This window comes from Sander vitreus, chromosome 8, assembly GCF_031162955.1.
Source record: "Sander vitreus isolate 19-12246 chromosome 8, sanVit1, whole genome shotgun sequence".
Taxonomy (NCBI): domain Eukaryota; kingdom Metazoa; phylum Chordata; class Actinopteri; order Perciformes; family Percidae; genus Sander; species Sander vitreus.
Window position 1 is genome coordinate 6,758,965 of NC_135862.1, and position 27,280 is coordinate 6,786,244.

General features: G+C 39.8%; 2 protein-coding genes across 2 annotated transcripts; one reads left to right on the plus strand and one right to left on the minus strand.

Moving 5' to 3' along the window:
* Window positions 1-231: 231 nt before the first annotated feature.
* On the minus strand, window positions 232-6,419 carry nts (neurotensin). Its single transcript, XM_078256021.1, has 4 exons — window positions 6,082-6,419; window positions 5,288-5,349; window positions 2,033-2,233; window positions 232-685 (listed from the first exon to the last, which is right to left on the minus strand). The coding sequence occupies exons 1-4, from the start codon at window positions 6,140-6,142 to the stop codon at window positions 542-544; spliced, it is 468 nt and encodes a 155-aa protein (XP_078112147.1). The 5' UTR covers window positions 6,143-6,419; the 3' UTR covers window positions 232-541.
* A 2,313-nt stretch (window positions 6,420-8,732) lies between these two features.
* Window positions 8,733-20,586, plus strand: rassf9 (Ras association domain family member 9). Its single transcript, XM_078256522.1, has 2 exons — window positions 8,733-8,901; window positions 17,735-20,586. Exons 1-2 carry the CDS (start codon window positions 8,855-8,857, stop codon window positions 18,990-18,992), a joined length of 1,305 nt encoding a protein of 434 aa, XP_078112648.1. The 5' UTR covers window positions 8,733-8,854; the 3' UTR covers window positions 18,993-20,586.
* The last annotated feature ends 6,694 nt before the right edge of the window (window positions 20,587-27,280 follow it).

Sequence of the window (27,280 nt, forward strand, 5' to 3'; positions counted from 1 at the left end):
TGTAATTTTACTTTCTCTTATTGTCCACAAATACCATTAAAAGATAATCATGTGTTAGTCCATCTCTCAATACTTTCTCACTTTTGTACCATGTCTGTGACAGCCCAATTGTTTTTACTGAAGACCTACTAATAATTAAACTGACTCTTACATATATAGTTTTATTAAGCTGTTAAATCAAAGAAAACATAGTCACATCACACTGGTTTTGTATCATGAATTATTTAATGATATCCTGAAAGAAAATAGCCTTAGTGTGCAGTGAAGAAATAGAGTAAATAAATATAGTTTCTCAGGAGGTACACAATTTGCTTGATGCTCAGGATTTATTTTCAGGACCTATACTTGGAAAGGATCAGAATACAGGCAGGACTCAATACTGGACATACAATCAATAGGGTCGGACTGGATAAAAACAACAATGGGAAAAGAAAAAAAACATTGCAGCTACTAGAAGAGAGACAAAAACACAATCACATCTTCACAGAAAGTATCTGGTCTGGTCCCCCCTAAAACATCACTTCGGCCTCTGGGATGGCTGTCAGTACATTGTACTTCGTTTCAAGATGTACGGCCTCCGGGACTTGGTGGTGTGCGCTTCTTGCCTCTTCAGGATGTAGGGTGATTTTCGTTTCAGCGGAGTGTCACTGTTCTCCTCTAAATATTCTTGAGAGTCATGGAGTAGCTGTTAGGGGGCAGAGAGAGACACGGCGGAGGGTGAGTGTCACACGACGAGAAGGAAATGGCAGGCAAACACATGCTTTGTTGCTGAGTGGCAGGGTAATGGGAGGCTACGCCGGTGTAGCTGTGATTAAACAAGTGCTTCTCCTCTGTGCTTCCATGCATGGCAAAACAGGTGCTAATCTGCAGTCGCTGTGTTAAGATTTAAAAAAAAATGAAAAAGGAAAAGGGCATTTGTGTGAAAAGTGAAAAGAAAATGATGGAAGACAGGGAGAAGGGAGACAAGGAAATAGGCGCATAATGAGGTGTCTGTGGCTGTGACATGTGTTTAGGGAAATGTGAGCCAGATTTACAGTGTGCCTGTACTGTATGCATGTTCCTGTGTTTATGTGAGTGTGTACACCTGTTTTTAGGATGTCATATTGGCCAAGACATTTGCTTTTTTTTGCCATAAACAATTTAAGTAGTAATACAATTTAATACTGGAACTCTATATATATATAGAGAGTTCCAGTATTAAAATAAGTACCTATATCTATATATATATATATATATATATATATATATATATATATATATATATATATATATATATATATATATATATATATATATATGATATATATATATATATATACTACTTATTTTATTTCTCCACTACATGTGAAACAGAAACTCACTTCTAACATTATTTCAAAAGGATTTATTATTTATTTTACTTTCATATCTGTTACAAGTTGCTAGCTCATAAAATGTTGCTGCTTTTGGATTAAAAAAATACAGCTAAAATAACGTTCAGGCACTATGAAATATAGTTTTAACTGGATGATTATACATTTAAAGAGTTTTGAAGAATTTTTGTAACTTATACAGCAACATGTAATCATTCAACCAGTCTGAAAGCACGGAAATCCACAAAATTGTGGATGCGTGTTTGATCCAAGACGTGTGTTGTCTCCAATTTAACGCATGAACCGCTTAAACCTCTGAAAGAAACCATTAATTAGTACTTTAACTTATGATACTGAAGTACGTTTTGCTGCTAAATTGTTTACTTTTGCTTAAGTAGTTAGTTTTTGGTTGAAAAAAAACACAAACGCACGCTGTCAAGGATAAGAAAATAAAGTTGGCTGAGTTGTGGTACCAGCCAGGGGAAAGAACGATTGACCGCCATGCATTTACATTTCTATAGCTCCAACAACAGCATAAACCAATAACAATACACATCTTCTAATTAAAGGATGACTACTTCTTTTTGGTCTGTGTGTGTGTGTGTGTGTGTGTGTGTGTGTGTGTGTGTGTGTGTGTGTGTGTGTGTGTGTGCGTGTGCGTGTGTGTGCGCGCGTCTCACCCTCTCCTCCCTGCTCTGCAGCGCTCGGCAGATGAGTTGCAGGTTGTAAAGCTCCTCCAGCAGCTGGAGGCTCCCCTCCCTCAGCTCGCCGCCCTCCTCCTCCTCGCCGCTCCAGGCCTCCCGCCCCAGGCCGTTCACCATCCTGCACAGGTTAACCAGCGACACACGCCAGTAGGGGGCACTCTGCTTGTTCTGTTTCATCTGCAAAGAGGGAACAAGGGAGGAGGCGGGGGAGGTGTTTGAGTTTAAAAATTGAGTACAGGAAGGACTGGTTTTCCAGATTCAAAGCTTGGCAACAAATTAGATCCTCGAAAAGATGGATTTAATTGAATATTTAATCAACGTTGTGAACTGAGATGAAGTGAAAATTGAGTGGAGCCCAGAGGGGGATGGACCACAGAGGATAAAAACCCAGTTGCTAAACAACCTGATACGTAGACCATTAAGAATAGTTTTTCGTCTATTTATTCCATGTTTCTATTCAACATTCAACTCGTCGGGACAAAACGTATTACAGACTTTTCTTCTTTGGCCATGAATGCGCTGCTTTGACCATTAGAACCATAAGAAAATAGGGTGGACACAATAACTACAACACCTATACAATTGATTGCAATCTAATTCAACAGCCCTGCTATAACCTGTACACGTGTGTATCCTATTGCTGTGCTCATGTTTGGTTACGACTGTGATAGAAATTATACCACTGATTATACCAACTACTACAGAATCATTTTGTTGTTAGTAGTGTTATGGTACTACATTAATTGACATTTTATACGTTTTTACTGTTATTCAGTCTATACCCTATATGTTCATATTGTAGATGTTTCTTTAGTATTGTGTGTTGAATATAATGTTCTGTGTGTGATGCTTAATTTTTTTTAATGTTTGCCTTTTTATATGAACAGATATAATGGATCGGCTGCTAACCGACGGCATTTCATTTGTCTCACTTAACCACAGGTTTTCCGCACGGAACAATTTTATCTGCTGCGTTTTTACATTCCCTTTAAGGAGCACTGAGAATGCATTTAAGGCTTTCACTTTACATTGCAGCACTGATGCAGACTGCCACATGTTTAGACAGCAGTTAAGATATATGTGATATGTGCACTGTTCCTTAAACATTCCATCCACTGTGATATTTCAGTCACATCTAACCTCATCTAGCTGCAGCCTGCTGTGTTATAATCTAGTTTGAGTGCTTTAAAAGATGGGTGGAGGGCCCCAGCGCCCCCCCAATCCTCCCACCCACCCCCACCCCACCCCGTGCGAGGGCTGGCGATCTCCCACACATTGCCGCACAGACCTCTGGGTGTCACTGAGGATGATGGAGAGATTCAGGGGGCGAGGAGAAATTGTGGCTTCTAAGTTATTGTAAATGGCCACAACCCCTCAAAGACTCGCTTTGCTAACATCGTTTATGAGCATCAGAGGAATACAGTCTCCTCTGATGGTGTAAAGAGTAGAGCCACGTTCAATACAGGCTCCTTTTGTTTGACTGGGGAGGGGGGGGCTCGAATAAAATCTGCAGAGACATCAAAAGAACGACACACGAGGGACCAAACATTCGCAGCTACTGACATTTACAAATGATTCATACATCGAAGATTTTAAGGGTTTTCATTTAGTTTTAAATTAACGTGAGTGGTGTGTGGTTTTAATGGTGCTGAAAGGTCGCTAGAAGGATTTTTTCTCAGGTCTAAAAATCTTATAACAATAAAAAAATGTTGAGGGGTCGGATTAAGAGTTATTGCAGGGGTCCAATATTCTAACAGCCCACAGCGGACCCCTTGGTGTAAAAAAATCTGCCTCGTCTCTGTGTGACAATTGAATGTTCTGTTTGTGTTACTGAGCCAACATTAAGAGTCAACAGCCAAAAACGCCTGTTGCTGTTTCTTTAACAGAGGGAGGGCAAGGGCCAATGCCAAATATAAAAATGATGCTATCATCTTTAATGGAGAAATAGGAGCCAGAGAGGATATCTACCTCCTGAATCTAATCAGATAAAAAGAAGAGTGGACAAACAGCTCAATCAATTTAGCTGTCACCTTAAAAAAAGATCATGTATATAGTTAAGATAAAGATTCACAAGTATATTCTACCACACTGCACTTTCCAGCCTCTTGAGTACTCTATCAGTCATTCTGCAAGTTATTATTACAATCCTCATCCCTGAGCAACCTCCGAGCATCAGTAGCAATGAATCACATGGCTGATTTGTCACCGTCACGTCTCCGTACGAGCACCACGGTTATTTATCACAGAGACAGAGAGAGAGAGAGGGGTGGAAGATGTGTCGTTATGATGCTGTCAGGTCCATCTGAATCCTATTAGGCCCGGCCATTTGTCTCCTCGTGCCTCTAGTTCCACTCTCACAAACTTCATCCTGGACTATAACCCATTCTATATATTCTGAACTTTGGCACATCCTGCACTATCCATACAGCCTCTTTTTTCTTAATGTAAAACAGTTAAAATAGTGTACATATTTGTTTCTGTATTCATTTTTTGTGCATTTCATATTAATGTTTAATATGTTGATGTACTGTATGCACCAACAACCAATGCAAATTCCTTGTAAAGCTGCCTACACATGATAGGTGGCAAAACCGCTTTGCGCCGGCCGTACCATTGATTTCCTATGGGGAGGGCGGTGGCGCTCAACTAGTCGCTGCGCAACCCCTGGCGTTGCAACAGGAAATTTGCCTCCTTGCCACCCTTGATGATATATGAATACCTGCGCTGCGAGAAAATCGCTTATCGTGTGTGGGCGGCTTAAGTGTTACTTCCTTGGCAATAAATCCTTTTTCTGATTCTGATTGCTCCCTCAGCTTTGCCTGGCCTGACGACTGTGTTAAAAATCATTAAGTTACAACTGAATAACATCCCTCAGCTTTTATTTTCATCTCAAAGGACATGCCCGCAAGTGCAGCAGTTGTAGTGTGTTGATTATATTTATTGTGCTCTGCATAACTGAACTGTTTAAAATAGTCTTATTCAATTCCCAATTAAAAACAACCTGAGTAACACAAAAAAGCCCTATATGGTAAAATATTTATCTCCAGACCAAAAGGTGAGACTGTGACTGAATCGTGGATCCAGATTTCATGAAAGAACACCTGGGCAGCAGCCTGTGTGTTGGGTCAGATGGAGTGATGGGAGGGGTCACTAGCTGACCGGGTGGGTTGTAGCTTTTTTTGGACACTCAGTCTCTGATGTCACAGGTGCAAAAAGAGAGGGACGCTGTACCTTAGAAGTGAAGAGACTGCTGAGTAGCTCCTCTTCCAGCGCTCGCTGATCCTGGTCGACGTCTGTCAGTTAGAAAGATAACAGGAATATAACCATCATCCAAATCTAACCAAAAGTTAAGTGAATCCTGAGTGATTGCTGCATAAGAAATGTCAATGAGATATGGAAGTACAGCATGCTCTTTATCAATGTGACTGTTTCATCTTCTTTGTGATCTGTAGTTATTAAACGTTTGCAACATTTACTTCTAAAGCGATATGTGTAGACAAATTAAGCCGAGCCGAAACTCAGCACACATTCCTATTTGTTGGTAGACACCTTTAAGTGTTCAACAGGTGACAAACTATTGATTTAGGGAACTCCCAGAGTGCCCTGAGAGTGAAGCAAAACCCAATTAACTAACCCGATTTCACTTAGATAGATCTAAGTTTGTTTATCGTACAGACTGACACTGACTCTCATTGGCTTACTGGACCAAAAGTACAATATTATACTATTAACAGTATTTCATTTACAAACCCAAACTCAGAAAACCATAATATTATGACGAAGCTTTAATGTGCAAATTCTTTTTTTTTTAAACCAAAATATTTCCATGATTTAGAATATGCAGTTTTTCCATATTTGCAACAACATAACCACAATGATGAACCTGTTGCATACAGTAAGTTTGACTTTTCTTGCGTGTTATGGCTTTATCCCTATTTTGATAAAGTAATAAAGTAAATGGTTAATCATTACATTATCAAACGATGCATGGATGCAAAACCTGTTGAAAGAGTCCTGGTGCTTACCTGTACAAAGTCCACCATATGTGAAACAGAGGAGAATCATACATGCCAACTGTGCCTGCATCTTGATGAGAAAACAAACAAAACCAAAAAAAGAAGAATCCCACACTAAAGAATTCACCTGAGGAGAAATCTAGTCCATAAGGTTAAAGGTCAGACACAGACGGCTAGAGAGGCTGGAGATGGGATTTCTGCTGCTGCTGCTGCTTCCTCTTCTTCTTCTTTTCCAGCTCCAAACACACTTCCCCTTCCTTGCAGTTTTCTGGTTGGTTGTGAAGTGCAGAGGGCTCCAATCCCTCAGTTTATAAGAGCCAATGTGATGTCAGAGAATCAGTCCCTCTCCTCATCTCCACCCCCACCTTCACACCCACTGAAACAGCCCCCTTCATCCATCCATCCATCCATCCATCCATCCATCTCATCATATCGTCTCTTCCCTTGTGTGTCATCGTTTCATCATACGTCACTTTGGCATCACAGGGCGAAAGGTTTTTTGCGTCAAGCTTTGGGAGATTTGGTTATTTCACCTCATGAATGCACACAGTCGGAGGTTTGTTTTGCACTTGTCTCCCAGGGACGGGATGCAGGTATGATGTGGGAGGATGCACAACAAAGACACACTATAGCTTATTATGTGTCTTTTCAAAGCAACACGATTGTCTTGACTTACAAACCAAATAAGCGCCTGCCAAAGACATGAATCATTGTGATAAATAGCCAGTTATTAAAATCTGAAAATGTATTCTTATTTAAAAGTAGAATTGTATCAATATTAAACCTTCTGAGTAGAAATAATGCAATATCTATGCCTATAAAATTGTCTTTGAAATAGACTGAACTTATTATTCATAAATGTTTCTTTTGAAATACGCCTTCAATTGAGAAATCTCACTATAAGGTCCATTTAGTACTGATTTTAAAAATTCTTTATCATATTGTGTGATCTTCATCTGCAGATGGAGTTTGCCCAGTTGTCACAAAAATTCGGAACGTTTTGAGGACACCTTTTCCATGTTGGCTTCAGCTCAGGATAAAAGGTAATTCTTTAAATTGGAAACAGCAGTTAAAAACCTCGCCATTGTTCCATTTTGAGTTTTTTTTTTATTATTTGAAGTCAAAACCACTACATATTATAGAATATGCATATTTAAATAAACATCTACTCTGTGCACAACAGATAAGGTTTTCTCTCTTAAGAAAGTAAAGAAAAAAAATGTGAAAAGATCCTTAACCAAACACAAATTAATAAAAGCAAAATGGTCATCCATACAAAACTGTCTTTCACCCTAAATCATTTGCTGAAGGTTATGGCTTGGTCAAACAAATATTCTAATATGTTTAGGAGTCCCTCAAGGATCAATTTTAGATCCTCTTATCTTATTAGATGTTTTTTTTTTTTTTACTTTTTCATTCTTTTACTCTGATATTTTTCTAACAGGGATAGTTAATGCTAAAATAAACAAGTGATAAAGATTATTCAATGTTAACATACAGTAGGCCTAATATCCCATCAGAGACTTTAAAGTTTACCGCATATTCCACTCTATCTGCTGTCTGTTTCATGTGCTATTGCTTTAGTGTGGACTTCATATGAACAAAAATGAATCATGTTCTAAAATACTGTAAATATTAGCAGCATTCCTGTCGACAGTAAACTGTTCTTCAGGGCATAATTAAATAATTTCCTCACTTTACTGTACAATTAGGCCGCTCCTTTTTGGCCTCGATAGGGCTATAAATAATTAATTGGCCATCGCATTTCAGCAATTATGATGATCTCAAATTGTATTTCATTACGAAACACATAACTAAAGGAATATGGCATTCTAAACCTGGATGCCTTTAATTGTAATTATATAAAAAGGTGACTGAAGTGGTACACTATCAAATAAAATCCACTTTTAATTAAAACCACAAAGTTTCACCTGTCCATATTCACACTAATTGGTCCCCACAGAGATTTTTTTTTGTTTAGTATTCAGTGTAGAGCAAATATCCCAGTTGGAAAAGAGATGTAAAGCATGAAAAACAGACTGTAGGTAAAGTAGGCTGCATTCTTCTATGTCTGGATTTCATCTTTGTCATTTGAATCCAGCAGGGAGAGCCAGTTACTAAACCCCAATAGGTGGCATGTTGCTCTGCATGTCCTGTACTGCAGCTCACTAATGCTCTAATCATGTTTTAACATTACTTAAGTGTTTTAGAAATATTTGTAGAGTAGCCTAATACATGAAACCAATGTGCAGAATCTGTGTTTACTTTCCTGTATATTATGTAATCTATTTGTTTTTATAATATGTGTGCATATCGTACATTAAGGAACATTTTTAGTTTTAAATAGGCTATTGCCCAAAATGAGCACCATAATCCTAATAGGATCTCTGCACTTTCTGGTATCATATTATCTTATCTTACTTTCCACGTAGGCTAATGAGTTTAATTTGACTTCATCCTATTTCGTATTTCGTTTTAATTCCTAAAGTTTATTGTTTTCACAGAACAGTGTGACTTTGTATGTTTACTTCTCTCTTTTTATTCCTTCTCGGTGGTCGTTTCTCAGGTTGTTGCTGCAGGTGGAAGGCGACAGAGATACACCAATAAAGGCCAGTATAGTCTGGGAAACACCTCCCTCCGCTTATGGGATGGGGCGGACAGAGTTGCAGTCGGAACACCCTTCAACTTTTCTGAAACACTCCACAAAGTGTCCGACGTCCTGCCATGTTGGGACTGTAACACTATTCGGATTGCTGGTCGATTTTCCTCGCGCTCCTGAGTCATGGCTCCGTTTGGAAAAAACTTCCTGAAAGCTCGACAGAAAAACAGGTAATTTAATGAGTGTAAGGTTTCTTAACGGGAAACGTGTTGAGTGTGGGATTTTATCCGAGTTCGGTTATTGGAACGCATCGTTGAGGAGGGAGATTTACGCACAACGCAGTGCGCATCAGATTTATTCCTACATCCAAGTGGAAGGGTAACGTGACGATTGCACGAACTGCCGTGAGACCGTGTTGGCAGGCGACAGTCCAAATGCAACCGAAGTAAATATATAGCAACATATAAATACACCTTAAGACAAAAGCACCATTAAACACCACAAGGGACCACAGGGAAACAATATAAGCTTCTTCTTAAGCTTCTTATTATGGGCAGTGGTGGAATGTAACTAAGTACATTTACTCAAGTACTGTACATAAGTACAAATTTGAGATACTTGTACTTTACTTGAGTCTTTTCTTTCCATGCGACTTTCTACTTCTACATTTCAGAGATAAATATTGTACTTTTTACTCCACTACATTAATCTGACAGCTTTAGTTGCTTTACAAATAAAGACGTATGCACACAAAACAAAAACTTTTTGTCCACCAGCCCAATGGCTAGTGAATGTTCACATTTTACCAGCCACTCAATAGATTACCATTGTTGTTTTGGCTGGTGAAAGAAGCAAAGACCAGCCACTTGCATATTTTACCAGCATTTGGCTGGTGTTTAATTAGAAATTAATTAGCTGTTTTGATCGTTTCCACTTTCTAAAATGTGAGGATTTTTCTGCATTGAGTACTTAATACTTTAAGTACATTTTCCTGACAACACTTACATACTTTTACATAAGTAACATTTTCAATGCAGGACTTTTACTTGTAACAGAGTATTTTAACAGTGTGGTATTAGTACTTTTACTTAAGTAAATGATCTGAATACTTCTTCCACCGCTGGTTATGGGTTCATTTTTTTCATTTTGTCAATTATTGTTTTAAACCAACATCAACCATCTTAAGGAGTAGCCTTTAACAACTTTGTTTCATGCATACAGATATATATTTGCCTCTTAATTCAACTTCATAACTAAATGAAACTGGTGTAAGAAGGTGTGAGTTATTATTTCCCATTATGGAAAGTTTGAGTAATATATGCCCTTTGATGGTGGTTCTCTTGTTCCTGTCAAAGCACACTGTACTGAACATCAACTTAGAAGAGCCTTTCACCTTCTCTTGCTCTGTAATTACTACAAAGATGTTCTTTTTTTCATACAAGTCTCATCTAGGACATCAGCATCAAAGGACATTTTTACTTCAGGTCGACAGAGATCCTGTCATCAACACATTTGTATAATTTGCTTCAGCAATTTCCTTGAGTGGCTATCTTGGCCTTTTGATGTGCAGGGCTGCAGCTGGGATCCAGCCTCAGCTTTGAGAATGTTTAAGAAATTAGATTTATAGAGCCACACGCTGTTCTCCGTCATCGGTGCACAAATTTGATTTGGACTGTTGACTGCAAACGTTTGTTGTGCACAGAGTTTCTCTTTTGGAGTATCTAGGTCATGATCTGAATCTCTCGCAGGGTGCAGACAAGATTTATGTTGCCAAGACCAGGATCAGGAAGGTTTTAATTGTGGGTAAAGAACTATTTTCATTAGCTTTACTTACCACCAAACTCAGCAGAAAGGCTTTGGATTAAGTTCAGGGAAAAACAGGCTTTTATACTAAATTACTGTAAAACTCTTTGACAGTGGCACCCGCAGCAGAATGGATGTTTTTTGTACATCACACAGAGCTGAGATGAATTATCTTTGATAACTTCAAACAGTCTGACTGAGTCTGTCTCCAGTGTCTCACGTTATGTAGTAATTACCATTGCGGCAACTATAATTACCTCAAGTGTTTAGTTCTGTAGATATGTCAAACGCTTGATTTCAGAGACTGGCTTTTACTCGCTGTGAGCTGGATGTTTGCAGAAGAATGACAAGATGAAGCTGACGTGGAGTTGCAGTTAAAACTTGACACTTTGACTAACTCTAAAAATAAGTGTGGTGTTGATTACAGCTGACATATGTTTAAATATTTGTTAACATCAAAGCATGACATTGCGACATCATCAGGGAGTCCTGCGCGTCAAACTGGTGTCCTATAGTCAACCAGCACTTACAGATTTGAAATTAGATGGTTCCAGCCATTAACATGTGTCACCCAATTAATGTTTTCGCATGAAAGCATTGTGCGCTGGACCAGTTAGCTCCTGAAATTGTTTGGTTGACACAAATTAGCAAGCCACAGCAAACAATAGACATCATACCAGTTGTGTTGAAAGGGAGTAAGCCATTTATTGTCACTGAGCAAAAGCTTATTTGGTGATTCAGAGACCTGCTGCTGGGAGGGGGGTCCACAGAGGAAGGGGTGTGTTGTGTCTCTGCTCACAGAAGCTTATCGGTTTGGGAGTCATCCCAGAGATCAGAATATTCAGATAGAAAAGTGATGTTATTTCCTCGCTGAGCCCTCATCCTCTTTCAGATAAGAGAGAGGAAGCGTCTCCTGTCCAGTATCTGCTCTACGTCATTCACTGTGTACATTTCTTCTATTATACAAAACAGACACAGAAAACACGATGTGTATACACTTTCCACATTCTATATATATCTAGGTTTTTGAGAGTAAAAATTAATTTCTGTGTTTTAACTTTAGTTGAATGATGTAATGTCCCTTTATGGCTCCCTTATCCTCTCTTTTTGGTTTTAAGTCTCAACAGTTATTGGTTGGATTGTTGTGACATTTAGAACAACATTCATGTTCCTCTCAGGATGAATTCTAACAACTTTGGTTTGTCTTTTTAATTTGTCCAATACATAACTTTATGACCAAATACCTGCAAAAGAAATGACATTCCCATGCTTTGTGCTTATTGCTATTTAGCAAGTCCAGCCTCACAGCGCGCATAGCATGGTGGTAGACTCTTTGTCTTGTTTAAATGTAATGTGTAATGCAGCATCATTGCTGTGAGCACCACACACAAATTCCCTATTACTTTCATTGTATTGTGTTGGCAGCAGAAATCTGAGAGATGTGTATACGAAAATTATCTGAATGTCCACGACTAGAGCTCAAAAGGAAAATATGTTTCATGTATTTAGGTGAACCAACCCTTTAAAAGAGTTCCCATCAGGAATTTACACATTACAGTTTAAATCATGTTTAAATTATCATTTATAATCTACAATTCTAGCTCTGTTTTTCAGTTGTAAGAGCAAACCTATACATTCATTACCACCAGACTAATCAAAATATTCATGCAATAGCAAGAAAACTAGAACCGTTGACAGTGATGGCTACAGGATATATTCACTGATATCCTATCACAGCTTTGTTCTGTTGGAATTGTATGCATCCCCTTATCTCTCTTATATCACTATTGATCTAAGAAAACACACAGACACTGGAAAGCTATAATTCTGTCATTTGTTATGACTTGTTCAAACCACCAGCACGCAGTTCTCTGTGGTAACTTGTAGCTTGCACATTTATAACACAGCGGGAATTGTTCATGTCTACAAGGATGTCATTATGACTATTACAATGGAAGAGAGCCATGCCACCATGGTGGAGCTGTAACGTAATCGTCCCACGCAGAAACATGTATGGAAAATTCATATAATTTAAATGTGGTTTCCTCCCACATGTCTGATGTCTCATTCGCTATCTTTGGTGGTTCAAACTGAGGTCAAGCGGGTCCGCTCAGGTTTCTTGGGTTCACTCAGGTGTGAAATGTTAAGGTGTAACCTGTCCTGTGTTAGTCTCTTTACAGCATCCATCCTCACTATACAACGTTATATTTTATTATTTCTATTAATCATCATACATCTTAATTCTAGTTTCCAATCAGAAGTTCATCACAATATCCGTTTCAGCTTTGTCATTTATCGCCCAATGCTGTGACCTATGAGGGCACCCTCATTTGTTGCGTCTGGAACCACAGCTTAATCCCAAACTATAAATACCAAATGGCACCCAAAGTGACAGCCCTTATGAACATATTAGCTGCGATGCAATCAGCCCAATGGTGCGTGCAGTATTTGTGTTTGTCCTGACAGGCTGTCTAAATCAGATCAGCCTCTGAGAAATGTTTACATATTTCAACATGGCGCTTCATTATTAACACTGCTAGACATTAAATGTTTTATTCCAGACCTAGATTTGTTAACACTTTCTTCACATTAGAGCGGAGTTGAAAGCAGGCCATAGTGACCGGTATGGAATCCATTTTCCTTCCTCCCTCTGTCCGTTGCACTGGTGGTGGCAGGATGTTGTGTGTGCGTTGGTGATTGTGGCCCAGGACAAATACAGGTGTTTCCCTGCCTTGCTGTACCCTCTTCCTGCACAGCTGAGGGCTTGGGCTACCCTCTCTGTAATATCCAATTGTCTGTAGAGCGTGTTTATTCACCTGTATGTTCAGATATGACACGTTTATCACATGTTTAGGCCAGTGTTAGTGGTTGTATGTCACAGGGTATTTAAAGATGTTTTGAAAAGTAATGCTGTACTGTTCATGTTCTTCTTTTCCTTTTGCTTTTCCCTCCTGCCTTCCCTGATCTTTCGTTCATCCTCCCATACATGCTCGTGACACCTTAAAAAGAAGCCGTTTATACTTCTGATTCCTCATCACAGCCTTCCAGTGATGTGAGATGTTTTCATGTTCAGATCAGTGTGTGTGTGTGTGTGTGTGTGTGTGTGTGTGTGTGTGTGTGTGTGTGTGTGTGTGTTAAATATTGCAGTGTATTGAGTATACACGCTGCAGTTTAATCAAGAGATGTGGTCTTTTTTATATCTATAATCTCAATCTTCTGTACTGTAACTAAAAACTACAGCTGTTAAATAAATGTAATGAACTAAAAAGTACATTTATGTATGTCCCTCTAAATGGAGTACAAATCTAAAGAAGCATACAGTTTAAAAAAAACTGCACGTGTAACATGTAGTTGTGTAGTAGCAAAATAATAAAAATGTATTTACTCATTTTCATGAGTTGGGAGCAGCTCCCCCAGATTTTACTTTTTAACCTCTTTAGATTGTTTAGTTCCACACATTTTAATTGCACACATTTTTAAGAGGTATTTCACATAAAAAAAGGCCCAAAAGATTTTTTTTTCGGCCTTTTCTCTACTTTCTCATAGATAAACTAGAACGTTCATCATCTCTTGACCCCTCAGTTTTATCTTGTGACCTCTGAGGGGGTTTAGCTCCCCAGGTTGAGAATCACGGCAGTACAACACCACAAACCATGAGCTCAGAAATGACCATAGTTGAATTATTTTTGAATTTCTGACACTGTTCTGCTTATAATATTCAATATTTGTTGAGACAAACATATTATGCGTTGCAGAGTTTTTGTTATGGGATTGCATTATATTGTACATGTGTGGTTTTCTCTCCTGAGCAGCAGTAGCATCTGTGGGGGTTCCTGAGTAGGTGGTAGTTTGAAACGAAGGTCAAAGTCGCTGTAGTCGTTTGTCTTTGATTGCCCGAGGCCTGCTGGATTTGTTTGGCTTGCGCATAGCTCAGGTATTTGCTTTGCCTCGCTCGTCTCTGAGGGTCTCCATAACCATTAACCAGCCTGTTGCTTTGTTGCATACGTATCGCATTCCTGAGAACTTATTCACCGGCAGTTTACACAATGCTTCAGTTGTGTGTTTTTATGCCGTGTGGGAACCAAAACACAGTGGTATCAGACTGTAAAATCAGCAAACTGAGAGATAATGCAGCATTTAACTTCTCCCGTTTGAATAATTCTTAATACATCTCACTTGCTTGCATTGGCGTGCAGGAGGGTAGTATCTGTATCATCTTCAGAGGATGTGTATTTTTGTCCACCCTCCCTGTGCTGATCAGTGGTTAATGTGGGCTGCAGTCAGCCAAGGTTATCTCCTCAGATAAAGACACAGCAGTTACATGATGCAAGGTTCAGATCTGAAACCAGTACTGCATTTGATAGCCAGGCCATCTATAGTATTTCATTTTATTCAAAAACTTTGTGCATGCTCTTGATACAAACGGAAAATAAATGACTGCGGAAAAATCCTTTTTACATTTTTTTTATTAAGCTTAGCGTTAGTTCATGCAGGGCACGGAGGTCATAGTTGAATTATCATTCCTATCAGACAAACACCAATAACAGCCGTTCTCACATCAAGGCAGTCCTTTTAAATGTCACTCCCTCCTCACTGATCCCCGCTACACTGACACTTCTTCACTCACTGCTGCTGCTGGCAACACTTTGCCTCCACCACCCCATCCTCCACCTACCTAGTTCAGAGTCCTAACATGATTCAAAGTTTAAATTGTTTTCAATTTCTTTGTTTTGGCTCATTCTTTTTTTATCCAGGGGCATCGGCGGACTGTCAATCTGGCAAAGGGCCGCTGGAAAAAAGAGAAAAATGCGGCAACACTGGCTTTTTACACTAGTTTGACATAAATATGCAAGACTGTACGGCTGCAGCCTGGAGGGGGATTTCTGCATGGTGCTCCCTGTTTCAGCTTAGCATGCTGCTTGGCTGGTCCAATGAGCATTATCAAGAGTGGAGCCATCAGCGCCAAGCATAACTGTATTTCCATTTATTGCAATACATGGTTAAAACTATGACTAGAGTGTTCCTGACTGAACTGTTGGTTAAACACAATTTTGGCCTTGTGGTTTCTGTCCCTTTATGTCAGGTAACGTGAACAGTGTCTTGCTGAGCTACAGCGAAACTCCCTCAGTGATGTCAGAGTTGGCTGTCTGAAATTAACTGTAGATGAAACTTGACATTAACCAGAATTACAAGCACATTATCCTGATTTATTACTGTTGGCAGTATTCCCTGTTTGATTTTGGGGGTGAAGGAATGTTGGTCTGTGGTTTGGAAACCAGTCTGCAGTTTACTGTTAGAGGAGGAGCTCCAGTTGTTGTCTCTTTCGCTGGTTTCTTTGAGATTAAACTGTCTGTAATTACAGGAGTATTATATGCCGCTTTTATTTTTTGCTTTCAGAGTCAGCTTTAACTTCAAATAAGAGTAATTCACTCAGACAGACACAGCTATAGTACATCAGAGAAAACCTAATTAATCACATGAACTGCCGAATATTGCAAACATTTTATCTTTCATATAAATAATAATACATCATTCTTTATCTTGAAATCAAATTGAAATGTCTGGCAATGTTATCTACTTATTTGATTACTTGCTCATGTTGTGGATGTCTGCATTGCCGGTGCCTATCATTTAATGACTGGATATTAGGTCCTGGATATTACCGGTGGTCCATTAAGCATGTAAAAAATTGATGTCTTCGGCTCATCAGAGGTCAAGTTTTACGGTCCAGACGAAAAGGTAATGAGGGCCTTTGGGTTAAATTGCTCAGAACTGAACCATTAAGTGATCATCTGTGATGAGTAAAACGATGAGTAACAGTCTAATAGAATCAAGCCAGGGAGCACAAAATGAGTTAAGTTTTCTGTTCATTGACATAATGGGAAACTATCAAAGTAGGACCTGTTTAAGTAAATATACTACTTAGAGTAGTAAAAGAACTTCTAAAGCATGAGTAGGAAAGAATGTGTGTGTGTAGTGTACCTCAATTTAAATCTCTGTTACTGCTGATGTAAAACTTGTAAAGCATTTGAACATAACTCTTTGGTAAACTTGAAAAAAAAAGTAATTGGTATGCTTCAAGTCTGGCAGGGGACCTTTTGTTACATGTCATCCTTCCTCTCGATCCTCTCATTTCCTGTTACCTCTCTACTGTCTAAAGAAAGATAAACAAGAACTGAGTTCCAAATTGCATACCTTTCTATTTTTACTTTTAGAATGAACTGCAGCTGCACTTACAACGTATGTACTGTTGCATGCAGTATGCATACAACTGGGACATACTGCTGCTTCATAACTTGAACTTTGACCTTCTTGCTCCTATAGGGAGGATTGTGGGTCAGAAAAGCTGGCTTGCTTACTGCAAAATCTGACCGGATGCAGTAGGACGTCCTGGTGTGTTTGATATACTGCATTTGACACACTATTGGGACATACTAAATATTATTCTTGCATACTAAATAGTATGGTAGTATGGGTATTGGAATGCAGGGAGCGTCTAAAGGCATGCTAAATGCTAATGTCAGCATGCTAACACGCTTACTATGACTCCGCTAACATGCTGATGTTTAGGAGGTTAACCATCTTAGTTTGAATCGATGGTGTCATTCGTTTTGCAGATATTTGCTCATAAACCTAAGTACTGGAGTAAGAATTTGACCTCATAGTGGCACTAGATGAACACCAATGTTATAACAATTTGTTCAAAGGTCATAAATGTAACAGATTTTATGACAACCCATTTGATAGCTGTCGAGACCTTTCACTAAAAAATACAAATATCAACCTTGTGGTGGCACTAGAGGTAAAGCTAGGGCATTAGCGATGTCATTAGGGATTTTAGAGGCACTGTAGAAGCATAATCCAACTATAAAGTGTGGAATCATTGTCAATGTGCTGTATGCATGTATGACTCTCTCAAGAACCGTTTATCCAATCAACTTCACACTTAGCAAGTATATTGCTGAGGACCCAAGGCAGTGCAGTGTCGAGTGCGAAGACAGTCAGATGAGCAGTTCTTAGGAACGCTGCAAGCAGCACTTCCGGGGACCGAGCAATTGGCTCGCTCTGAATGGGCACGCATTCCGAACAGGCACTACACCCATACTTAACTTTTAGGACATTTTTATTGTTTGTCTGCACACATTGCTGACTTCTGTGTGTTGTGAATATATTTTTCAAGTTATAGGGTTAAGACTTCCAAATGTTTCACTCCAAAGCCACAATTGCTGTAAAAGCTTTGTTTTTCTGTCTCTTTACCAGAACAAAAGATGCAGAGCCAGTGGAAGGAAAGGAGATTCAGGTTACGGTCTGCAACGAGGACAAGGTTGTCTGTGGAGTAACAAAGCACACAACATGTGCAGATATGATTCAGGCATTACTGGACGATCACAAGTCAATCCCAGAGAGCAAGCGGCTCCTGCTCGGGGAACCCAAAGACTTCTGTCTCGTTGAGCGGTGGAAGGGTTTTGAGAGGGCCTTGCCTCCTCTCACCAGAATCCTGAGACTCTGGTATGCCTGGGGTGACCAGAGACCTTTTATCCAGTTTACTCTAGTAAAAACCAGCGATTTTGTGCCTCAGCCCACCAAGAAGGGTGGAAAGTCCAAGGGGGCCAAAGCAAAGCGATGGGAGCACGGTCATGCTCAGTCACTGCCCGTGGAGAGGCAAAAGCGCATGGTGAAGAAAGCTTTCAGGAAGCTGGAAAAGCTTCACAAGGAGAGCAACAGTTCCCCAGGTTCTGAGGAGGTCGACCGGATGGTGCAGCTTATTCTCAACCAGGACCACGCCATCCGGGAGCAGATTCAGCGCATGAGGGAGCTGGATATGGACATCGAGCAGTTGGAGCTGGAAGTGCAGAAGGAAGCTGAGTCTGAGAGTTCACTAGCTCAGGCTGCTGGTCAGAGTTTGGAGGCGCACAGCGACGAGCAGCTGCAGGAATACTTGTACAACAGCGATGGAGTCAAACAGCTTGAGCTGCAGGTTCAGAGGCACCAGGCGCTCATCCTCCAGCTGTCCCTGGACATTGACGCTGAGCTGAGGGCGGCCAACTTCCCTCGGAGCCAATATGAGGACATTGAACAGGAAGGAGCCACGGCTGCTTCCTGGATCCCCTTGGAGACAGACGAATTGTTCTACACCGCTGAACTCGAGAGGTTGCAGGATGAAGTAAAACACAGCCTCTTCACTGGCGTGTCCCTGCACAACCAAGCTGCAGAAATAGACAAGCAGCTGAAGTACTGTGACGCTACGTTGGTCTCCAAGGATCAAGAGTGCTGGCAGCTGGCTGCCCAACTGAGCTCACTGCAAATTGGAGACGGTGAAGAAGAAGAGAAGTCCAGTCCGGTCCCTCTCAAAAATGAGACTCAGTGCAGCGTCTCACAGACAGTGAAACTCAAGCACAGCCTGTCCCCTCTAGACGTTACAGACACAGACTCAGACACTGGGATTAGCTCCACACACAGTCAGGACTCGCTGTCGCCATGTCTCGACTTCCCTCCACCCCTGGACACAGACGTTTAAACAACCCAGTTGACCCTGCAATTTATTGTTCTGTATGCACTAGCCCCAGTGTGTGCCTGTCGTGTGTTTTCATTACATTTCAGTCAGAGCTTAGCATCTGTTTTTCTGAAAGATAAATCCCTGGTGATCTTTTATGAAACATGAAGGTAATTTAACTGGAGCTAAAACACTTAGTTGATTGACGAAAGATAATCAGCAATTATTGTGATAATAAATAAGCAAAAATGCCAAATATTCTTTGGCTTCAGTTTCTGAAATGTAAGGTTGAACTGTTTTGACTCTGCCATGTATGTTAGTATAGTATAGGATAGTGAATGTCATTGGGTTTTAGACTGTTGGTCTACAAAAAAATGCAACGTGAGGATGTCAATTTGGATTACTTAATCCATTAGCTGAAAAAATAATGAATGAATGAATGAAACCTTTATTGCCCCTAGGGGAATTTGCTTTGCACAAAGAGCATAAAATGATATTAAAAAAAACATCAACAACCATAGACCAGAGCACATAATATAACAGGAAACAAATGTATCATCAATCAACAGATTGAATAATTGTTTTAGCCGTTTTGAAGGTATTATCTCAATCAAATATAGAGATGGAAGCTGTGTGGTGAAATACATCCGTTCTCGATTTGTACAAAGTCAGGTGTATTAATCCCCAAAGTTATTGCCATTGTGTTTTGTATATTTTGTCTTGTGTTGTTAAAAAAGGAGCAAGATAACACATCACTTTTGGACTGTAAAATGAGTCACAGGTTTACAATAATTTTCTCTTTAGTGAACAAGATCTGTTCTTAAATCCAGAGGGACCAAAGAATCTTTGAGGATTCTGGAAATACCTTCAAAAACAGCTGCAATTGTTGAATAACCTCCTGGGTTTCTTGCAAATGCAAACGGATGCTTTGGTCTTTGACCTAAATGTAATGATAATACATGCACAAAACTGGACCTATATGTGCACCAGCTTCGGTCCATCACTATTTATGACGGCTGGGTTTCCCGCCTTTTGAGTGTACACTTTTACGACTATTTCACATCTAAGGTGTACAAGGCTTAGTTACTTAAAAGCATGTTTTTATTGTTTCATTTCTTAACAATGGTGAATGTATGCTTCTTTTCTTTCTTAAAGTTCTCAAGCTATTTATGAAGCTGCACTTCTTTGTACACACTTAAGTCTATTAACAATGTTTTATATTAAAACAAATAGCTAACTGTTTTGGATGTAGAATTTAAGATTTGTTAAAAATGTAACATTCCTCGACTACACTGTAAACCTATTGCTGTAACCACTGTAAATGATTATTCTTATGACACAGGCACAATGTGTAAAGACTATCTGATCAAATAACCGAGGCAAACATATTTATTTATCACGTAATTGTATTTTACACATGAGATTGTATTATGACTGTTTCCCCTCTGCGGCAATGCTCTCCATCTGCCACTGATCTGATTAAACACATTATATTCAGGGCCAAAACAACACAAATATCTGAAATATATCAGTGTAATCATGCCTGAAAACAAAAACTATGATAAAGTAAAATGTACATTTCAACTTTCATAATAAACACTAATACTGTAAATGTCAAGTAATGACTGTGTTGTTGAGTTTGTTGGTAAATTAAAGTTATTGAATGCAGCTTTTGCAACAGCGCTGCTGTACAAAAAAGGTGTTAATGGTAAAACCACAAGGAAAAACAAGTCAAGGTGCCACACTCTATAGATTCCTCAAAGCTCTGAGTCACCACGGAGATATGACACAGCTACTTTTGCACCGAGCCCCCTCCCTGTCAATGCACCATATAATCAGACAAGATGGTCGCCAGGCAAGCACAAACAACAGCGAGCACTCTCCTCTTGTCAAGGTATACTGCTGACAGACTAACACTTTGTACTCGGGGCAGAGTAGGGCTGGATGCTGGAAAAGCAGAGGATATCTATTTCACACACTAATTGCTTAACCCCCCCCTCCCTCGTCCTCCTTCATCACTTTAAGCCACTAAGTAACTCCACCAAGCATGAAAGGCCAGAGATATAACAATGTGAACAATCTTGCACTGGTGCCTCACACTTGTTGATGGAACAAGGGTTTATTACGTATTTCCAGCATGTTTCACCAACAGGTGATTATATTCTAATGCAAATCAGACCTGTCTTGAGTTGGTGGAAAAGTTAAAGGAAAGGAATGTTGAATAACTAAGTCTGTTTAAGGCAGGCCTTAAAAACCAGAGGCACACTCAGATCACCTCATTATTTCATTGACAGACATTTTGAGGCACCTGCTGTTCTCAGATGGCAATACATAATGAAATAAACTGATGAAGGATCTCCCGTTACCTTTTCTCATCTTAGTAACTGTTAATGCAGCAGAGGCACCAAATGAAATAAACTGTGGAAGGTTCTCCCTGTTCTTTCTCATATTAGTTACTGTAAATTCAGCTGACAAAAAGTTTAACGATACACAGGGTGTATATTATTTGAAAGACAATATACATTTTCCACCATTCAGTGAGACTTTGGAATAGTATGGGCCTTTAAATTAAAACTCTCTTTAACATACCTTGCAGTGTTGTAGTAGGCTACTCAAGATCGTTCTTAGTCTCCAGACCAGTTTTAAAGGGTAACTACCGTCATTTTAGCATCATAAAATACACTTCATTCAAAGTTGACAGAAATAAAATAGAACAGTGAAAAGCCGTTTTGGGTCGTCTTTCCACTTTTCCAACCATCATAACTCTATTTTGGTTGAAATAAACACAGTTTACCGATTTACCTGTGAAAATATGTTGGCTCTATACACGCTAAAAGTATTGCTTTTTTAAATGGAGTCTGGTGGGTTTAGCGTTAGCGACTTCAGAGCTGTTTCTGGTTAAACAGAAAGGTCTCAAATATGTTTTAAAGGTCTATCTCTGAAGGGATCCTTTCCATAATGTTGTTAGATACTTAGAATATTAATCTGAGCCAGGTAAATACAAGCTGTACAAATGCCCTATTAACTTGCATTGTTTCTTGTTTGGCCGCTCCAACTGCAATCTTGCTTAATACTGGACCAATGTCAAAGATTGTTGTTCCCTTCAGTCACTTAGATACAAAAACATAGGAAAATGGGTTGAAAAAAATTGAAGGTCTTGTTCTCGTCTCAGAATCAACAGCATTTTTACTCGGTTTTGTCTCGGTCTCAGATAAAGAGGATTCAGGATTTTATTTCAAGACCGGTCAAGACCACAACTGCAGGGATATCGCTAAATTGCCTGTGCATTTTCTGATTTAGGCCTATGTGTTAAAACTTGCAAATGCAACCAATAACTTGTTACTGTAAACCCTCCCGCTCCCTGCCCCCTTTACAGTCACAGGAGAAGAAGCTCTGGCTGTCTAACACAAATCTGGTCTTGGTCTTGACTCTGTCTCGCCCTGCCTTGGTCTTAGCTTTGACTCAGTCTCAACCCCTCAAAGTCTGTCTCAATACACTCTGATCTTGCTGATGACTTAGTCTTGGTTCAGGTGGACTACAACACATAAGCTTTTCCTACTGCTGTTCCACTGCTACAGTGTGATTTCACATCCTAATTTCAGGGAGGCTGCAGGCTCAGGTAATGTTTACCTCTCCTCGCTGCCGCAGATCAGCAATTCAAAGACTTGCGAACTTGCAGGTGCTGACAACAATAATTACTCTGACCAAAATGGCACTTAGGCTGACTGCAAACCTGTCTTGGTTCAGCCCTCCTAGTTACCACGACTGGCCAGCTTGAGTAAACCATAATTTGTTATTCAGCTGTGTTCCATTACTGACGACAAAAAGCTTTACCTGGAAATGTTTTTTATATATTAATGTATATATATATTTTTTTTTTTTTGTATATGGGACACATATTGCATGTCTCAAAGAGTTTGATATATTTATCTTTTGCTGTGTTATTTTCTCAACCTTTAATGTACCCCTGTATTGTTTTGCAGAAAGCAGTGAGATAAGAGTCAGGAAGTCATGACGTGAAGTCTACTGAGGTAATAGCGCTTTTGATCTGAGGTTGAAAAGCTTTCACCATCAGTGAAGGACCTAATTGGCAATCAACACATTTCAGCAGCCTTTATTTAGCACCATCTTACACTGTTTGGATTTTTTATAGGCATATCAGCATTAAAAAGATACAATATTTTGTCTAACCCGATAAATGCTATGTCTTAAAATCACACAATCAGTTGGTATAAAGACATCATTTCAGCTATAATTAGAGCTACCAATCTGCCAATGTATGTCCCTATTTATGCATATACCTCTACTCTTCAGGTGACAAAAGCATATTTAACACCTGAGATTAAATTTTCAAGTGCATTTGCTCCAAAACTTGAATATGTGGATCATCCAATCTTGTTTGAAAGTTTGAAAGGCAATTTGCAAGCTCCGATTAGTGAACAAAGATCTCATAAATGAGACACAATTACGAAACATAAAATCTGCATAAAAACTACTGAACATGGTCTGATAACAGTGTTTGAGGTTTATCGATGATGGTGGGACAAGACTAGCTAATGTTGTCTGGGTGTTTTTGGAGCCCAGTAACTTATTATTAATTAACTTATCAAACTAATTCCAAACTGTATTCAGTGGCTTTTAGCAGAGTCGGACGGTTCTCAAGAAGCATACAAACGCTTCCCTCTTTGTCCTCACACGTTTTGTTTTTATTGAGAGACATAGGCTACAACATATTGTGCATGTGCCAACATCCTGCACTGCATCTGTTCCCACAACACACCTGACAGTAATCATTTTATTAGGTTTTATTATTTTATGATTACGACATAATCAAATATCAATCTTTCCAATCCTTCAATTCAATTATTGTAACCTTCTTCTCCCCTGAAATTGTTGACAGTGAGTTGAGAATGAATTGGGACCCTAAAAAAGCATTCAATGACATTAACTTACGTAAGTTGATGCAGCAGTCCCATCAGGCAATTCTCAGTCACATTTGCATTCAACTTGGACGAGTCAGGACTTGTCAAAGTAGTTCAAGGGCCTCAGGCTTAATTGCCTCAATCAAAGAACATTTAGAGTGCCATCTCATCCAAGAGGCATGAATCATTAGATAAAAGAGCCCAAGGAGCAATAAACTGTTCCTGGTGCCAGCTAGCAACAAGCGAGCAAACAGGGAAAAGTAAGAGTGGGTGTGTGTAGGTGTGTGTGTGTGTGTGTGTGTGTGTGTGTGTGTGTGTGTGTATATTGTAGAAGGTGGGAAACCTGCTGGCTGCTATTTTACAGACGGGAAATTTCAGAAATATGATCTGGCTCCTGTGGTTTCGTAAAATTATTCTACATACTATAATGTGTTTGTCAATTCAAATTAAATTCAGAAATGCTTTGTTTGTGCACGCCCACACACACACACACACACACACACACACACACACACACACACACACACACACACTTCAAACGCTCGCTCTTTAATCCTCGCACCCCCTCCCTCCCTGCCAGCTTTAGTGAGCACATTTGATTTTGGCATGGATGTTAATTTGCCTCTTTATTAACACTGCTGTCCTGGCTGAGGCTGTTTGTTTTGCGACAGGTGTCCTCTGATGCTCCTCGCTCCTCTGCCACACAGCCTTTCATTACAAGAAGGTGGAGACACTCCACTCAAAGACGGTCTGACGAAGTCTGTGCAGACAGAGAACCAAAACAAGGAAAAAATACTTATGAACCAACTGTTTTAAAAAATATATATAAAATAATTTGTTTGCGACAAAGCTGAACTAGAGGCCAAAATAATGTGAACGGAGGAATTAAACCTTAATGGGCAAAGCCAAACAGAGGCACAGTTTCTCTGGCTAAATGTCTTTATACAATGTGAATGTCCAGTGAAAATTGCTAAAGAGGAAGCTAAAAAAGGTAACAAAAACATTTTAATGCTACCTTTATATTAAAGTTACTGTATGAGTTTGTTTTCAACATGACCAATGGGGTACACATTATGCTTGGCGTTTAGTTGTTTTATCTTGTGAGATTATTGTTGCTCGAGGCAACTAACAACACAAATGACCGTTGTTCCCTTTTATCAATGAATGCATGAGTTTGTGTTTTCTGTTTTTCAACATCACGCTGAGGACCAAGACAGTAAAGGTGATTTCCATGAGCTCAGATTTATAAAAATGTTGGTATATCTTGTGAACTAGTAGATACAGTGAGTCGTAGACTTCACATACAAAATTCCAATCGATCGGCATCATGTCCTCCAAGTTTGTAGGTTGTTGGCCTTTGAAAAGGTCACTCTTGCTATGCAATCACTATTTAGGAGAGACATTTAAGATGGCTTATATGTATTATAAAAGCCATGGTAATCAGTGACAAGAAGAAACATATTTTCCATGGCGCCTGGGTGAAGCACGGGGGGACACACACTTACCCAGCATGAATATTTTTGTGTCACACGATTGTCCACATCCATTTCAGGCGAAAGTGTGAGTTCGTAAAGACAAACGCAGTATGGGAAATTAGACATTCCAAGTTGGGAGAACATTTAAAATTTTTGTTTGCTTGTTTGTTTTACAATTCAGATACCTAATTTGTCCTGCATGAAAGTGGTTCTTGGGTTCTGCCATTTCTGAGCTACATCAGCTCTCACACAGAATTAGGTTTTGAAGTTTAGATGAGAACATCAGCTGCACGATAACTTTCACCAGCATCATGATAAACATGAACAACAAAAACTGAATGACTTGCAAAAATGACATTATTTATAGCGATTGATGGGGACAAATGATTTGTATGAAATGGATGTTAACATGTCTCTCTGCCTCTCCATCAAATTACACCTATGACTCACACAGTCAGCATTCAGAGGTTCTTTAAGGGGAATACCGATCAGTTTATACGTCATTAGGAGTCCTAGTTAGTCTGTCAAAATAGTTACATCTTGTGTGGCTCTGGGAGAGCTTTGTAAAGTCTCCGCTTGGAGATTCTGTTAGAAATGTTTAAAGCCTTCATAGGAGGTGTGGAGCTTGAAAGGCATGGGGGTTTAGCAGGCAGGGAGGGTTTAACTAAATGCGCAATATACTGTAGGTTTCATTATGGGAAGTGTAGGATCAAAAAGACCCATACTGTAAGTGGGACCTCTGCTCCATCAATGTTATCCTTTTTTATCTGTTCTTCCAACTGTATTTAATCATGAGAGCCTCATCACTTTAAAAAGGCTTCTGTTTTAATTTACCATTAAAAGGTAGCATCAACAAGAAGTAGGAAGGTAGATTGAAAAAACCTAAAAGAAAATAAATCCCAAACATTGCAGGGAGCAAAGTGATTCCCACTGCTGTCCACATAGTCTAACCGCTTTTACATTCCCATGAAACACACAGGTACCCTCAAGTCCATTTCATACACAGCAGGCTACATGAAGATGTTGGTATTTGATGGTAGTTGAGCGTTGCCTTCCCTGAGGAGGATAAAGAGCCGATCTGTCTACAATTACCTGATTGTGAGGCTCTGATTGGCTACTTAGGTAAACATGGATTCATTTTCATTTACGATGCTTCACCTCCTCTCAAACCTGCAAACTTCTACACTCCTTAGCACTTCCTCTGTGGTTCTCTCCACCCTCACCTTCATTCCCAATTAGGCCTTTTTTCATGAGGTTTTCCACAGTGTGTAATCAGCTGGTGAGTTGTGACCTCACCACGTTGAGGAAGATCTTAAACCCGCCTGGGGTCACAGGAGGAGAAAGAAAAACTGCTACATGCATATTTGAGCAGGTCAAGGGAGGCCCTAGCCTGGTCCTACCAGACTCTTGTACATTTCATTTGTACAGAGAGTCTGGCCACTCTCCATTGACAAGTGTTAACTTCCTTGAAGGCGGGTACTCTTTTGAAGTTTAAAACTATTGGTTCTGCCCAGAGCCACTCTGGATCTGCCATAACGCTAACGTTTGGTCGTGACGTCAGCTTAGCATCGCTTGCGTTCGCCTTAGCTCCTTAACTCCTTCACCAGCGAGCTGGAAAATCAAACTTTTCCCGAACCCCGTGGGGAGGAGTGCCACAACATCATGGCCACCAACAAAACTTAGCAAAGATTGTTCTTGCTCGGGCTTTAACGTCTGGATATTCGGCAGCGTTGCCACAATGGACCGAATGGCTTCGCTCGTATCTTTCTCCGCCGCCATTATGGAGCCAGGCTAACCTTGCCCCACCCCCAGTGCCAATCAGCACTGATGCGACCTGAAGAGGACCATTTAAAAGGAGCATGTGGCTGAGAAGTGGAAAGGGAAGCAGAAAGAGCAGGAAGACGACAGCACTGTA